General features: G+C 43.2%; 2 protein-coding genes across 8 annotated transcripts in view; both read left to right on the top strand.

Moving 5' to 3' along the window:
- Window positions 1–11,950, top strand: part of AHCTF1 (AT-hook containing transcription factor 1) — an 82,310-nt gene extending 70,360 nt beyond the window's left edge. For all 7 annotated transcript variants that reach the window (XM_059412575.1, XM_059412574.1, XM_059412573.1 and 4 more), the window contains 5 exons: window positions 1,364–1,572; window positions 3,117–5,115; window positions 9,407–9,540; window positions 10,605–10,684; window positions 11,487–11,950. In XM_059412575.1, coding sequence (XP_059268558.1) covers window positions 1,364–1,572; window positions 3,117–5,115; window positions 9,407–9,540; window positions 10,605–10,684; window positions 11,487–11,676 — 2,612 coding nt within the window. In that variant the 3' untranslated portion in view covers window positions 11,677–11,950. The remainder of the gene's footprint in view (window positions 1–1,363; window positions 1,573–3,116; window positions 5,116–9,406; window positions 9,541–10,604; window positions 10,685–11,486) is intronic.
- A 982-nt stretch (window positions 11,951–12,932) lies between these two features.
- Window positions 12,933–15,738, top strand: part of LOC132025394 (kinesin-like protein KIF28P) — a 60,248-nt gene continuing 57,442 nt past the window's right edge. Inside the window, exon 1 of the mRNA XM_059412580.1 lies at window positions 12,933–12,998. Within this exon, the coding sequence (XP_059268563.1) occupies window positions 12,933–12,998 (66 nt within the window). The remainder of the gene's footprint in view (window positions 12,999–15,738) is intronic.

The raw sequence follows: 15,738 nt of genomic DNA, 5'->3' as shown, positions 1-15,738 counted from the left end.
AATAACCAAAAAAAGAATAATTTCAGTTTTAGGGTTTTATGTGATATAGAATATATATATCTATATATATATTCTATATCTATATAGATAGATCTATCTATATATTCTATAAGAATAGAACATAGAATAAGAATATTTTAAGTGTTCTATTCTTATAGAATACATATATTCTATAAGAATAGAACACATAAAACACTAAAATTGAAATTATTCTCAGTTCTTTCTCTTCAATCAGGTTCTGTAGCTATAAGTAACCTTGTGTTCTAGGGAGATGTATCCACTATCAGAGCACTGAGTTGCTTGTAAGGCACTCGGAGGTCTAATAGTAGACGTCTTAGAATGGTTTTTGTGGACATATTTTCCTTTAGAACATTAAAGAAGAGTAAAATTAATTACCAGTCCCCAGCCAGATGGCATATCGGCTTTTCGATCTTCTGGGACTCCGATAGCTACATGGGGCAACTTCTATTTTTTAACTGAAGACCAAGATTGGTTTTTTATTAGTAGAAAAAGTAATTACAAACAACTGCATTTACTCTAGGGAAATTAACGAATATGTAGAGATCATTTGACTTTTTTTTAATCTAGTGACCTTTTTTTTTTCTTCCTGTTAACACTGATAATTGGAAGGTAAAGTGTGTGTTTTCCCATTCCTCTTTGCCACACGGACAGGTGAAAAACTTTCTTCATTTTGTTTTATAAGCTGTTTTTGTATATTATGGATACTAGCCCCATTATCTGTTAAAAGCATGCAAATGTTTTTTCCTAGGTTTTTTTTTTTTTTTTTTTTTTTTTTTTTTGTAACTTTTGACTCTTTTTTAACTTACGGGGGTTCTTGGGTGGCTCAGTCTGTGGCCTTATGGATACTTTCTGCCAAAAGAGAACTACCTAGTCCTTTTCACAGTGAGATATGGCCCAGACTGCAGGTCCCTTTTGCTATTGTACACCTGCTCAGCAAGGGTAACTGCTGGCCACTTGTCAGTCCCCTGATAACCATGATTTCCAGGTTCAGTGAATAGGGAACAAACATTTGAGCTCCTCTAAGCAATTGTTCTCATACTGAAGTTTCGCAGTAAGGGTGGGAATTATACCTAAGTTAAAGAAAAAAGCCACTATTGTCATTTTTAAATGTAAAACTTACCTTCATGTGTTTGTAGAAAGCAGATACATATTGTTTAAACTGAATGGATACTGAAGATATGGGTTTAATATGTAAACCCTTGTAGGCTTTTTCCCTGTAAGAAGTTAGAAACTATTGGGCAGTAGGACAGATTTTCAAGGAAATGTTCTCAAGTGCAATATGGCCTGTGCCTTTCTCTTGCTTCTCAAACAGTGTATGTGTGTGTGTGTGTTTTTCTTTCAGCTGTGGCCGATGTGCACAGCGATAGCAGAGACTCTGGACTTGCTGCTCCTGAAAGTCCTGGGGTCTCTGACCATAAGCGTGACCAGGAAATAACACTGAACTTGCAGCAAGAGCACAAAGTAGAACTTGATGTCCTGAAAGCAAGTGTTGACTTAGCGGAAGAAAAACCTCCCGTTTCTGATGCTCCTCCTGATCCTCAAGAAATTCATGTAAAAAACTAATTTTTTACTTCGTTGTTAGTTTTGGTTTAGTTAGGTTTCAAACCATAGTTTAAACCTAATGAATTCACTTATTTTGACTGCTGTATAAAAACCTCTTTATAATGTCCATTAGAAGAAAGCATGTAAATATTTTGTGGAATATAAAAGAACACATCCTTTAAGTGAGAAGAGTGTTTTTCGTGAGAATCAAAAAGTTATGTTAAAGAAGTCAGAATTGTAACCATTAATTTCTGCTTAGTATCTGGTTCAAATGACAGTTCTTTTAGCCATGAGAAAACAGATACTGGCTACTGCAGAGACCAGTATGACAGCGAAACTATTCAGAGCATTTGAAAATAACTGAATACAGTTCGAGAGGATTGTTCCCCCAAGCAGACTAGTAGGAGAGTGCTCAATAGCTGGCTGGGGTTTAACTTCTATAACATGAGAAGGGATTTCTTTTCTTTCTTTCTTTTTTCCTTTTCTTTTTTTGTACTTAATATGACTTACGGTTTCTCAAAATTCCACCACATTTCTTTTAATATCAACAGGCAACTATATATGATAAGTGAATGTAAGATTCTAAAAAAAAAAAAAAACCTCTTAACCTCTTCTAATTTATAGAAATGTGATTGTATAGTATTTGGAAAGTTTCTTAAATCATAAAATGTCATGGCTGTCCATATTCATTTTCATGAGTATTCTCACTGTAAAATGGATGGATAAAGTCCCTATTCCTTCAGCTGGGAAGCTAATAAAAATTGTGGGCGTGGTATGAGTGAGAATCCTCATTTCTGGGTATTTCCAGTCTTCATCTCACTGAATGTGGGGGGAGTGGGAAAATGTCATTGTCTAGGTGGGCGGTAATGTTCTACCTTCTTGGTCAGGAGATCTCTCTGTTACTCTCTACCTCCTCCTTTTTCTCCCCCTCCCTTACCAAAAGGTAAATGCAAGGACCATTCCTTCTTCCACCAAACCCTTGCAGGAGAGGTACTGAACTTGAAAGCCTTAGGAATTTCATGGTTTATGCAGCCCCAGCAAAGGGAAGAGGATTGAGTCTAGCCCAAGGGAGCTTATGTAGGTGAATTCTTCTTCAACCTTATGGGGATGATGCTGTTTAGAAAAAGTGTGGTTAGTTAGGGAATTTGGGGATTACCATTAAAACAATTTGGGGATTGTCTTTTTCTCCAGTTAATGTTTTTTCTCGGGCGAGAACAGATTTAAGTCCTTAAATTAGTATCATAGTAATTTTCAAGGTTTTGTAAGGACTGTCTTTTTTAGCTAGGGAAATGTGAAATTTCTATTTTAATTCCATTTAGAATCTCAAAATCTTTTTCTGTCTAGTTATTTTGACCAAGTAATAATGTCTGATTGCTTAAAGGGATATTTTTTATAAAGTAAACCCATAAGTATATGCCATATCAAATGTAGTTTATGTTTAACAATTCATATGCCAAAGATGAGATGATTATTAAAAAACTGTATGCTTTAGGCTAAAATAAATGTACACATTAAAATTCTTTAACCGGTCTCTTATCTTTAATTCATTGTAGGTGACTGAACATGAAAAGCTCGGAGTTCAAGATTCAGGACACGAGGCTAGGAGTCTTGCATTTAACGAGTTGTATCCCTCAGGGACTCTTAAGCTCCAGTATAATTTTGATACCATTGAGCAACAGTTTTGTTACTTATCTGATAATAAAGACTCTGCTGAGTGTGACGTTCCTGAAGTAGATGGGGAACTTTTTGGGGCACAGAGCAACTTTACCTTGATATTGGAAGGTGAAGAAGGAGAATTAGAGACCGGTGATTCTGCAGCATCTGATGTGTTAGCTCCAGCAGCAAACACGGCAGCTGAGGAAAAACCCATATACAGTGGGGAAAACGGTGGACCTGGTGCAGAGTTGGCAACGGTCATAACTAGTAATCAGGAGTCCCAAAAGGTAGAGACCTTACCATATGTGCCTGAACCAATTAAAGTAGCAATTGCAGAAAATTTGCTAGATGTAATCAAAGACACAAGAAGTAAAGAAATTACTTCAGATACAGTGGAACAGCAGTCCATTCATGAAAACATACCTTTAATAAGCCAGCAGGTCGCCACCAAGGTAGTCAAATCTACGTTGAAGACTGTTCAGGAAACCAGTACAATGACTATAAATGTGAGCCAGCTTGACGACACGATTTCCTCCAGAACGCGCAGAAGAGTACGTGTACAAAACCCAAGCGTCCTATCAGCACAGCAGGAAGAGTCCACAGCTGTTGATACTCCTGACACATTGGGCCTTTCAGGTAGGAGGACTCGGAAAAGAAAAGAAATTTCTGGGTCTTCTGAAGGTGCTTCTTCTGATGTCAGAGTTCTCTCTCAGAACCAGCAAATACCTCAAAACCCTGGGACTCCCAGGAGAGGAAGGAAAAGAACAGAAGATAATCAGGACATGTTAGGAAGTGATCATCCCATGGAACAGGACGTAGAGGTTACTCCAGCTGGCAAACTAAGGAGGGTGAAACCCTCTCAGCTGTTGGAACCAGAAACTGAAAAAAGTAAGCTTTCGTCTGTTACCAAAAAGACTCCTAAAGGAATTAAAAAATCTGTGGACTCTCTGGAAAGCGTTGAAATGGTAGAAATGGTAGATCTAGATCTGAAAGTTAGTAAAGGAGCACGTCCCAGCGGAAGTACCCGAAAACTGAGAAGTGCCACTCTAGAATCTTCTAAAAAAACAGGACATAGGTCAGTTGGAGAAACTAAGCTTTCATCTGTTACCAAAAAGACTCCTAAAGGAATTAAAAAATCTGTGGACTATCTGGAGAGTGTTGAAATGGTAGATCTAGATCTGAAAGTCAGTAAAGGAGCACGTCCCAGCGGAAGTACCCGAAAACTGAGAAGTGCCACTCTAGAAGCTGCTGAAAGTAGAGGACATAAACCTGATGGAAAGCCCGTGGACCAGGCACTGCCTGCCGAGCCTGGTAGAAGTCCTAAAAAGAGGGAATGTAGCACACTTGATGTCACAGAAGACTCCAGACTGGATTCCTCACAGCTGAGTCTTCAGGCAGAGTTTGGTAGACCTAGAAAACGTGGTAGACCGAGAAAAGTTAATCCATCTGAAGATGTTGGGTCCAAGGCTGTCAAGGAAGCAAAAAGTCCCAAGAGGAGGTCAGGAACTCTCAGCAGCCAGAAGAGGTCGACAAGAAAGACCCCGGCTAAAAGAAAGACTGATGTTGCAAAGACAGCTTTAGAAAAATTCGTTTTAGTGCCAAACGAGGAACTTACTCTGGTGACAAGCTCTAAGAAAAAGCTTACGAAAAGGACTGGAGATCCAAGCCAGACGAGTACATTAGGCCCAGTATCAGAAAAATACACCGATGAAGGAACGACAGCCATGGAAACTGACAACCCAGAAGAGAGGGTGCTTGCCCCAGCCACTCCACTGAAATCGTCCCGTAGCACGAGAACTCGATCTAGCAAGGCCATCTCGTTTCCCGACCTCTCTGAACCGAAAAATGAGTTTGTATTCTCTACTCCCATGTCAAAGGTTCCAAAGAAAGAGAAAGGTACGTTTATTTATATTCAAAGCACAGTTTTCATCTTGCTCAAAGTCTTCAGCTTAAGATTCTGTTGTTTAAATCACAATTTGATTCAAGACCGTAATTATTTCTCCTAAAAATGATTAGTATTTACAGGGAATTCCTCCCTCCCCATAAAGAAAACACGCCTTATTTTTAAATAGTAAAATTTAGAGATTTTATGTTTCAAACTTTATTCTCAGATTCAGGAATTTTCTTATTCACTGTGACTATTGAAGCCTTAGAATTCCCTTGACATGGGTTTAATCTTCTAGGATAGTATCATTTCTCTTCATTCTGCCCAGACATAAGTGACTTAATTTCTCGCCAGATAGAATCAGCTTTTTTTTAAAGATTTTATTTATTTATTTAACAGAGAGAGATTACAAATAGGCAGAGAGGGAGACAGAGAGGGGGGGAGAAGCAGCTTCCCTGCTGAGCAGAGAGCCCGATGTGGGGCTTGATCCCAGGACCCTGGGATCATGACCTGAGCCAAAGGCAGAGGCTTTAACCCACTGAGCCACCCAGGCACCCCTAGAATCGGCATTTTTAATCTAAGTGCCACTGTGTTTAGCTCGTGTTCCAGCAGATATCACCACCTCAAATTGTTTGAAAGGGAAGGAGTAGAATTTTATTGAACAGGATACAGAAATTATTTCAGTGCCTCTTCCCTGTTGCCCTTAAATTGGCCCGACTTCCCATCTAGCCTCCCTCGTTGCCCTGAGGAGCTCACAGCTGTATCACTGGGTTGGTATAGCACACACCTTCCTTCCCGGCAGGGGCGATGTGTCTTCCCAAAGGGTGAGAATATCTTATTCTTTATCTGTGCTATTAGGATTTGGAGGGGGGATGTTTCAGTGAAGTGGCCAATTAGGAGGAAGGGTCTAAAAGGTGATGATGATGAAGGAAATCTTGAGACACTGGTGTAGCTGAACAGAACCTGTTAGGGTCGTTCTTGGCAAATGTGATAAAAATGGTTAGGTGTGCAAAATGTAGTCGTTCACTTAAGGCCTAAGATTGGAATTTCAGCAAAGCAGCTCAGGGACTCATAAGTAAAGTATGTGACTTTGTTGTATTTATTTAAACCTTTCAGAACTATTGAATATACTTCTAAAAGCATTAGTGAACATCCTGTAAAGTTAGGTGCCTCATGACTTGAGGAAGGCCACTAGAAATGTAAGCTGCTAAAAAATATTCAGACTGAAAATTTTCTGGATTCAGCATTCACTCTGCAAACACCTGTACAAATGTGCTGGATTCTGCAGTCATTCGATTTAGTTACATAGCCTGAGCCTAGGGAGGGACCCTGCGCCATCAGATGGATTGTTTGTTTTACAAAGTAACTTGTAGTTGCAGGAGGTCCGTCTTCCTGCCCCCTACCCCAGTTTGTTAAAAATAGATCTTTGATTTTGTAGTGCTGTAGGATTCAGCATGAGGAAAGGGAGGTCACGGCCATGCTCTCCATGGAGCCAAATGCAGTGACAGGAGTATCTGAATTGAGCTCACTTGACTAAGCTGCTAGATCAGATAAATTTTAAATGAAATGTCATAGGGTGAGTAGAAGGTCATTAACACAATCCTATTTCATGCTTTCCTTGTGACTTAGAAAAGTGTAGCAGACACACAAATTGTGTTAAGAGGTGTCACTAGCATCTCTGATCTTCGTCGTCTTTACGTATTTGGTGTCTATATGCCCGTGGACTAGTTTTACTTGTTTCTGGAGTAAAATACGTGCCAGCCATGGAAGATGAGAAATCCCGTGTCTACGGTCATCAGCAGGACCGATAAGCAGCGTTCCCGTTTCCTTCCAGCTGTGTGTCTGGGGACGTACTCTGCTGCTTCTCCCGCCTCACTTCAGGAACATTTTCTGATCCTCTCGAATACTCTTCAGAACCGGGTGGGTGTTCCTGAGTCTGTGTGGCTCGTGGCTGCCCCACATCTCCCGGAGGGCCGCACACGCTTGTACGCTCACCTGTTACCTACTGGAACTGTTGTCAGGTTCTCTCGCATTAAAAATAGGCACCTTGTCGCGGTAGAAGTGGTGAGAAATTGGGGACTGAGCTCTCTCGTTCCTGCCACTCAGTAGCTGGGCAGCCGGTCCTTTCCGTTTGCCACATCGGGCTTCTCACTTGGACCACAAAGGGGACAGCGCCAGCCCCACAGCCTCTGGCCACAAAGCCATCACCAGCATCCAGGGCCGCCTGCCTCTCTCGCCCTCCTGCATAGAGTCCACCCCCCTCCCCTGCCCGTCCTCGGCGTGTCCTGCCAGCAACCCCAGAGGGCAGGAGGCACCGCGGAGCGGGCAGGTATTCTCATAAGACGGGAAGGCGGTCAAAGAAACAGCCGTCTTAGAGTCTAGTTCAGGGTGTTTTGCGGGTCAAAAGAACGGGAAGCTTTGCTGTCTCTGTGGATTTGGTCTACTTTCTGCTACTCAGCAGCAGATCATGCGGAGGGGCCTGCCGTGGGCCGGAGGCCGCGCTGGGATCAGTGTCTGTCAGGACTCTGCTGCGGCGCAGTGAAGTGTCGCTGCTCTTCCTCCTGCCCCAGTGCGCGGAGGTCGAGGCTCAGGGAGACGGAGCCCCCGCGCCGCGCAGGATACGCAGTGGCGTCCCGGAGCCCGCGGGCTGCCCGGAGTCGACGCGGCCGCGGACCAGTGCGTTCCTGGCCCCGAAGCCGGCACTCGGGAGCGCCCTTGAGAAGCGTCAAGAAGTGGGGGAGGAATGGACATGGCCAGCAAGGATCACAAAGTCTTGTTGGGCTTAGGGGAAGCACATGTGGGAGAAACGGGGGAGGCCGGACCTTTTTGCCCCGGAGTGGAGGGGTCCGCGTTGCCTTACTTGCTCCGTTGACGTGGAGGGGGAGGCGCGGGGAGGAGTGCGAGGGGTCCGAGAAGCCAGAGGGGCTGTTGCTCCCGGTGGCCCGGAGAGGAAAGACAGCGTGTTTTTATTCCCTAGAAGGAACCTAGACAGCTTTCTTTTTAACGACCGAAGGGCAGTCAGTCACACCAGCTCCCCCGGCTGTCGCCGAGGCCGCCCCTTACCCGCCAGTAGCAGAGCGGACTTCGATTTCCGACCTCGCCTCCGTATTTTCTTGTAAGCATCATGTGCTTTAAAAGCAGAATTGGACGTCTTAGAGAAGTCTTGATTGTCTGATGTCTCGCTGGGACTAGACTTGGAGAATTTTATTTCCGGACTTAAGTTCTTGAAGTAGTAACCTCCTAACAAATGCCGACATCGCTGGAGCACTCCCCGCGCACCGTCCACGCTGCTCGGATCCGCTCGTCTTCGCGGTGACGTCGTGGGTCCCGTCACTGATGGCATTTTATAGAAACTGAGGCACAGAGGGGTTTAACTGATTTGCCGCCTGCAGAAGCTAGGACTAGCCGGCGGCAGGCAGCCTCACCGGCTGCTTCCACAAGCACAGGGCTGCTTGCCCTGAGTCCGGAGACCCCGTGGCGAGAACAAAATCTGAGATGAAGTCTGTGATGTTTTTAGTTACATACTTTGAACCAGTTCTTAATTCAGCCATTTTTCTTTGTCTTTGAAGTATCTTCCTATCAGCCGGTTCTTCCACATTCAGTACTTTCTCTGCTGCTTTTTTCCTTTACAACGTGGACTTTCTTCCGTTGTTGCTTTGACCCAAGCAACTACCTCTGAACGAGCCGGAAGGAAAGAACTTTGGAGTGTTCTTTGAAGACAAAATTACTTCTGTAAACTAAAACCTTGTCTCTGGAATAGGTGGGCTTACGAAGCAAACTAGCTTAGCTTATGTACAAGATTGATGCTTCCCTTCCTAAGAATGTTTGAGGAGCAGTAAAGATTAGAAGTTGGGGTGTCTGGGTGGCTTGGTGAGTTAAGCCATTGCCTTCGGGTCAGGTCATGATCCCAGGATCCTGGGATCGAGTCCTGCATCTGGCTCCAGCAGGGAGCCTGCTTCTCCCTCTGCCTCTGCCCGCCTCTCTGCCTGCCTGTGCTCTCCCTGGCAAATAATAAAATCTTTAAAAAAAAAAAAAAAAGATTTGAACTAGTTGACTGATACAGTTCTGAGTATTATAGGTTTTATTTTTCTACTGTAGCATTTAGTTTGAGGCATTAGATGTTCCTGAATGTTGGGTTTGCCCCATTGTTCTTGTCCTCCTGGTGCGGCCGCTGTGTTCAGATGCTCGTGTCTTCCTACCGTGTGTTGTTTGTTCCAGGCTTTAAAAAAACCATCATTAACTGAGATGGATATAGATGGGCGTGGATACATTGTGTGTTCTTTTCTCCCTGCCTTGCTTTAGGGAAGAAAATAGAGGCTCCGGCACAGCTGCAAGAATTAGTTTCAGATTTATCTTCTCGGTTTGTCTTCTCGCCTCCTGCATTAAGGACCAGGCAGAAAACCACATCTAACACATCCAGAGCGGGAGATGAACTGGTAAGAAGTGCAGTTTATTCATATGCTTATTTAAACATGCTCTGTACTCCGTATTGGCCATGTTTCCTAAATAAACCTCTGGTGAAAGCACAGATTTTTAGACCAAAAGCCCCAGATCCTTGTCTGCACTTCTGTGGGCTGCCCTGAGGGTACAGTATGTCACCGATGGTGTGTTCCTGGCAGCTGCGGTTTAGATTACCCATTAGGGGAAAGGCTTCTAGCTTTCAGTGTCGCCTCAGAAGGATCCGGATGTATTTATCTAGATTAGAGGTCTGAGGTCCCTGAACTCCCGGGGTATCACGCACACCCCACACTTGGAGAGAGCGTGTTTCAGAGGTGACTGTACCACCTGACTGCACATAACCCTAAAAATCAAAATAGCTCTAGGGCTGAGTGGGAGACAGACCCAGATTTTAACATTAATCTTAAACATTTCTTGAACTATCTACTATGAGCCGGTTACTGTTGAAGGACAAAGACTTGCACAGAAATCACTTGGGCAGATTCCTGGTCTTGCAGGAGCTCAGTTTAATTGGGGAGGCTGAAGCACGTAATTGTTTCCCGGTGTGGTGGGGATTATTTATGCTTAAAAAACCCTATCGACGGAAGGCAAAAGGCACCACTAGAAGAGAAAACTGGATCGCAGAGGCACAGGCCTGGCAGTACGCGGGGGTGGGGCGCTGCTTACAATCGGGTGAAGAGCACATTGAAGGAGGAGGCCGTGAATTCTAGGGAGGAAAACTAGTCTCTGGTGGCCTGTTCCCTTACGAGATGACGAGAGCCTGGATGTGGACGGAGGCAGTGGGGACAGGAGGGCACAGACAAGGACGTGTTCCCCGTGAAACACGCGGGCCTTGGAGAGGAACCGGATGTGTGGGGATAGGGCCCTGGATGGCCCTAGATGACCAGAGTTCTACTAAAGATAAAAGGGGTGCATTTGGGACTTGTGGCGTCTGAATTCACCAGCCCTGTTTGGCCATATTCCTTGACTCAGGATAGAACTAATCCAACGCGGATTTTAAGTATTTACTTGCGATTTATCTTCTTAAATTTTTAACACGTAGAAAGATAATGCTCCGTCAGAAACCGTGGGAAGGCCAAAAGTGAAAACAACCAGGACATCAAAGACAAGACAAACAAGCAGGTATGACCTTTTAGATGCTGTAATTTTTATCCAGAGTCATAAGTTAGAGAAATGAAACTCTTCAGGGAGCGGTCATTCTCAGGGGCATTTGTGCACACTGGCTCGTGGTGATGGCTGGGTCTCCCTACATAGCAGTGAAAGCCCATCCATCCTTTTTAAAGAAGGTTCGAGAGGGCAGTTCCGTGCCTGTTGGGATTTGGTTTTGGCAGTGGGTGGGGGAAGGCAGTTCGAGGTTTCAACCTTTCCTTGGTAAATGTAGATAATTACTAATAAAAATAATTGTAACTTAAAATTCTTGCACTTATTCTACTAGTAACAATAAAACTTCCATTTGTGGAGAAATTGAAATTTCTCTTGGTATATTGACACTTAAGCATGATTGAATTTCATAAAAGTACCAAGTAAATCCACTCGACCACCCTTTAAAAACGGACTTCATGAGACCTTGGAGGCCATATGAGACCAAAACTCGTAACACCGTTGACATGTCATTTTGGCTTCGTGTATATTTGTGGGAAACGTTCCTATGACAAAAATGTGCACGAACTTGCCAGTTGCTGGCATGTGAGAGCTGATTCTCACGCACCTGACGGGCCTGCTGGGCTCTCAGCCCACTGACATGGGAAGACTTTATACAGCCTCCAGCTGCCATTTGTGACCGGATGCTTCTCTTCACTTCTCAAGATAAAGCACCAGGAAAGGGTACTGCTCATAGAGGCTTTTTCCTCAGTGTAATTGGGAAATGGATTCTAGTTTATATTATAATGTGTTTATTCTTACCTGAATTATGTTTTGTTTTCAGAAGCAAAGAAGAAGATAATTGGTCACCTCCTCCTGTGAAAATCCGGCTGATTTCTCCTTTGGCAAGCCCAGTGGACGGAGTCCAGATCAAGCCTCGAAAAGCGACAGCAGTGGCGGGAAGAGCTCCGGGAAGGGGCAGGAAGAAGCTGTCTTCCTTTCCAAAGCAAGTTTTACGCAGAAAAATGCTATAATTTTTTTTCAAGTTTTTAATGAACACCAATTTGTAAAATCATCCTAATTGTGTGGATTATTAAAAATCATCTAATTTGGGAGAAAATAATTTGTATAAATTACTGTAAATTTTTGTAAACAGAAGGTCTTCAATAAGTATAATAACTCCATTAAGGAGTGTGATTCTTTTAGTCTAGGCAGTTTTTCTATTTTATATTAAGACTTCATACATTTATATAATATGTAAATATGGCTTATTACTGGAATGTTAAATAAAGTGTATACTTCATGGTAGTTTGTGTCTGTTAGATTTTTGAGAGGGGATTTCTGTTTTAATAATGATTTTATAATGCGAGTAGGCATTGGTCCCATTTTCTTTTGCTACAGTTCAAGGTATTAGACCAGCCTTAAAATGAAGATGATTGAAGAACTGATTTTTTTTAAAAGTTGCTATTTTATAATTTATGCACTTTGCTCCTATGGTTGAGATTTCTAATCATAAAATGTACATATATCTATTTTTGCCTGTTACTATGTTGAAATTGAATTATGGGCATGTAATTTTGCCGCATTTTGTAGTTGAACAAATTTTGTATATTCTACCTCAAATGAGTCCTTTTCCAAGCAATGCATTGGTTAAATACAATGTTGTCATTTCTTGTTCAGCAAGCTTAAAGGCTCTTTACCTTTATGGTCTCTTCATTTTTCAGAGACTATTATCCAGATTAGAGTGACCGGTTCACTGCTCACTAGCCTCTTGGAAAGGTTTGAGAGGAAGGGAAATGTCGAACAAATCTGTCTCATGGTTGCTCGGTGCACCTCGTGTGTGCCTAGTCTCGCTACAATAAGTCTGAACAAATTTTATTATATTCTTGCTGTGAAGGAGCTTGCTATAAAAAAAAAAAAATCACAGAAATCCCTTAATATTCAGGTTTGAAAACTGACGCATTTTCGTAGGACCTCAGGCACAGACTGTTGAGGACGGGGATCGAGTGTGAGGTGGGAAGGGAAAAGAAACAAGACACTTGTGTGCAGTACGACTGTGCAATTCAGTGGGGACGCTTGATGTAGCCTGGGAAACTCATCCCGAAGTTAGTGCTGTAAAATAATTTATAACAGGTCATCGGATAGTGTGTAACGAATGGACCATTAATAATTGATTGTCTAGAAACAAACTGCTTGTGTTGGCTAAGCTTGTAATGTGTTAGTATGAAGCAGAAGCACTGTGCTTTCCACCTTATTTTTCTACCAAATCAAAACCACCAGAGCTGGGAAAATGACGACCCCTCTGCCGAGTACGGATGGTGTGCGGGTGGCTGTGCGCGTGCGGCCTTTCAGTCAGGTTAGTGATGAATGCGATGCCGCCTGGTTGAGACTCTGACTAGATCTTGCATTTTATTCCTTGTTCTAATGATCGTTATCAAACGTGTATTCAAGCTGCTTGTCATTGATGGAACATTAAACTTCTTTAAATGAACTTGTTAAACGAGTAATTTAACGATCGCAACATAATTAGTGAACACGTAACCTCATTCCTTTGCACAAGTAGCTCAATAAAAAAATAATTGATGAGAGAAACGTACTGCAAGTTAGTTTTTTCAAACCAGTGTGAGTTGGTGAATACAGATGCATGCTCTTTTTAACAAATGTCCTTTTCCTCCCAACTGCTCCTTCAGCTGTGTTGCCACTGCAATGTAGGGTAAAAGAGAAGGGATACTTGTCCTGGGACCCCGTAGAAACCTCTCATTACCAAGGCATTAGTTACAAGTTTTCCGATAACTGACTGCTGTGGATCAAACGCAGTCCTGGAGAAACGGTGCATAGCAGTTTGCAGTCTCGTTACGTAAGTAATTGGTGACGGAACGTACCACAGTGGTGAGGCAAACAGCTCCCAGAGATGGATCAGGTCTAGTTCATTCTGCCTGGCTCGGTCATGAAGATTCTGGAGATGGAGGCATTTCACATGACCCAGGGGCCAAGTGAGATTCGGACAAGGATATTCCAGATGGAATGATGAGCAAGGGCTGTGTCGGTCCCGAATGGCATACAGGGAGCGTCATGGAGACCATACGTGAGGTCTTCCTTCCCATTTGGACCTTGTTCAACCTGATGCTCTCCTCACTGGTCCATTAGTATTCAAGATTGCTTTGCACGTTTTCCGTCAGTGTCTGTGATTTCTACTCCCTAGCATTCATCTGTATCACAGCTACCAGGTGACTTGTCACAGGATAGCTTTCTACGCCCAACTGGACAACTTCAAGTGCAGGGGCTCATGGGGGCTTCTACAGAGGCATGGCTTTTCAGGCCCCCGACTGATAAAAATAAAGGATTTTGTATGCAGTTTAATGTCTTAGCCAAGAAGAAGGAGGAAATAGTCATTTTATAACCTAACCTGTCATAAGGCTAAAGGTAGTCCAGGGGTATTTTTCACTGGCCTTTAATACTGTTAGAGTAACTACAAGTTTTGAACAGGATGTAGAAAGTAGGCACCTTAGTTCCATGGCTTTTAGGACCCCTCATCAAACAGATGGCATTTGATCATATTCCACCACCAGTTTGGGCTAGCTTATACTGGAACAGTAGCACGGAGGAAAGTGGGCCAACTCAAGAGGTGACAAGGGTGGATGGTTCTGGGCAACTGGTGCCCCTTGGGAGGGGGAACCCCGACTCTCTGACTTCCAGTCTTTATGCTCATGGTGGGGTCGGAGCACCAGCTTGGTGAGACTGACTGTGTTTGAAGATACAGCATTTTCTTAGGAGCCCTTGAAGTCAGATGAGCTTGACTTTCTCACTCACCCACTATGTGACCTTGAAGGTTTTAAGCTCTCTGAGCCTTGGTTTCCTTCCATACAAAATGGAGATGTTGTTAACTTACGAGGCTTACTATCACAAAATTAGATGAAATAATTGTTAATCAACACAGTGCCTGACAAGTAGTCTTGATATTAGCCTCTATAATTTTTTCTTATTTGAGAGAGACCAAGACGATATTGGGGGGCTGGGGGGTGTGCAGAGAGAGTCAAGCAGACTGCACTGAGCGCTAAGCTCAGTCTCACGCACCAAGATCAATCCTGTAACACCAAGATCATGACCAGAGCCAAAACCAAGAGTCAGACACCCAACTGGCTGAGCCACCTAGGTGCCCCTTTACAATCTTTTATATAAGACAGTTCACCTACTATAGGGTTCGCTCACTTCAAGTGTACAATTCTGTGATTTCTAGTATATTCACAGATTGGTGCTGCTACCAGCAGTTTCAGAACTAAAATATTTATGACCTCAAGAATCAGTCACTTAGCTTCATCATCCTTGTCCCTCTGGTTCTCAGCAGCATTAGTCCGTCTATTCCCTGTTCTGCCCAGGTCATGTGAATGCGATCAGTCTTTTGTGACTGGCTTCTTCGACTTGGCATAAGGTCTTCAGGGTCCATCCACGTAGCACACACCAAAATTCCATTTCTTTGTGGGTGGATACTGTCCCATTCTATGGATGTACACATTTTGTTTAATCCACTCTTCAGTGGATATTTGAGTCGTGTTGGCTTTCTCCACAGCCTTACTTTGGTTTCTGCAAGAAATTGAGTCGTGTTGGCTTTCTCCACAGCCTTACTTTGGTTTCTGCAAGAAATAATGCTGCTATAGACACTCGTGTGTAAGCTTTTGTGTGGGCACATGTTTTTATTCTTGGGTTTACACCCAGGCATGGAATTGCTGAGTCATACAGTAACTAGTTTCATCACTGGAGGAACTGACTTTTCCAAAGCCAGCTGTACTGTCTTGTGCTCCCCACAGCCAGTGCACAAGGGTTCTACTTTCTCCAATCCAATCTAGCTATGTGACTATCCTAGCCTTTCTGGGTGTGACATGGTACCTTGTTTTGAATTGCAGTTTCCTGATGACTAAGGATGTCAAGTATCTTTTCATATTGTTGTCCATGAGTGTATCCTCCTCAAATGTCTCTTCAGATCTCTTACTCATTTTTAAATTGGATTATCTTTTTACATGGAGCTGTTCTTCTGGATACAATTCCTTATCAGATAATATGATTTGCAAATTTTCTCTCATTCTGAGGGCTGTCTTTTC

The sequence above is a fragment of the Mustela nigripes genome, chromosome 10 (genome assembly GCF_022355385.1).
Source record: "Mustela nigripes isolate SB6536 chromosome 10, MUSNIG.SB6536, whole genome shotgun sequence".
Lineage (NCBI taxonomy): Eukaryota > Metazoa > Chordata > Mammalia > Carnivora > Mustelidae > Mustela > Mustela nigripes.
The sequence above is the reverse complement of the archived record's forward strand: the minus strand, read 5'-3'. Positions and strand labels throughout refer to the sequence as shown.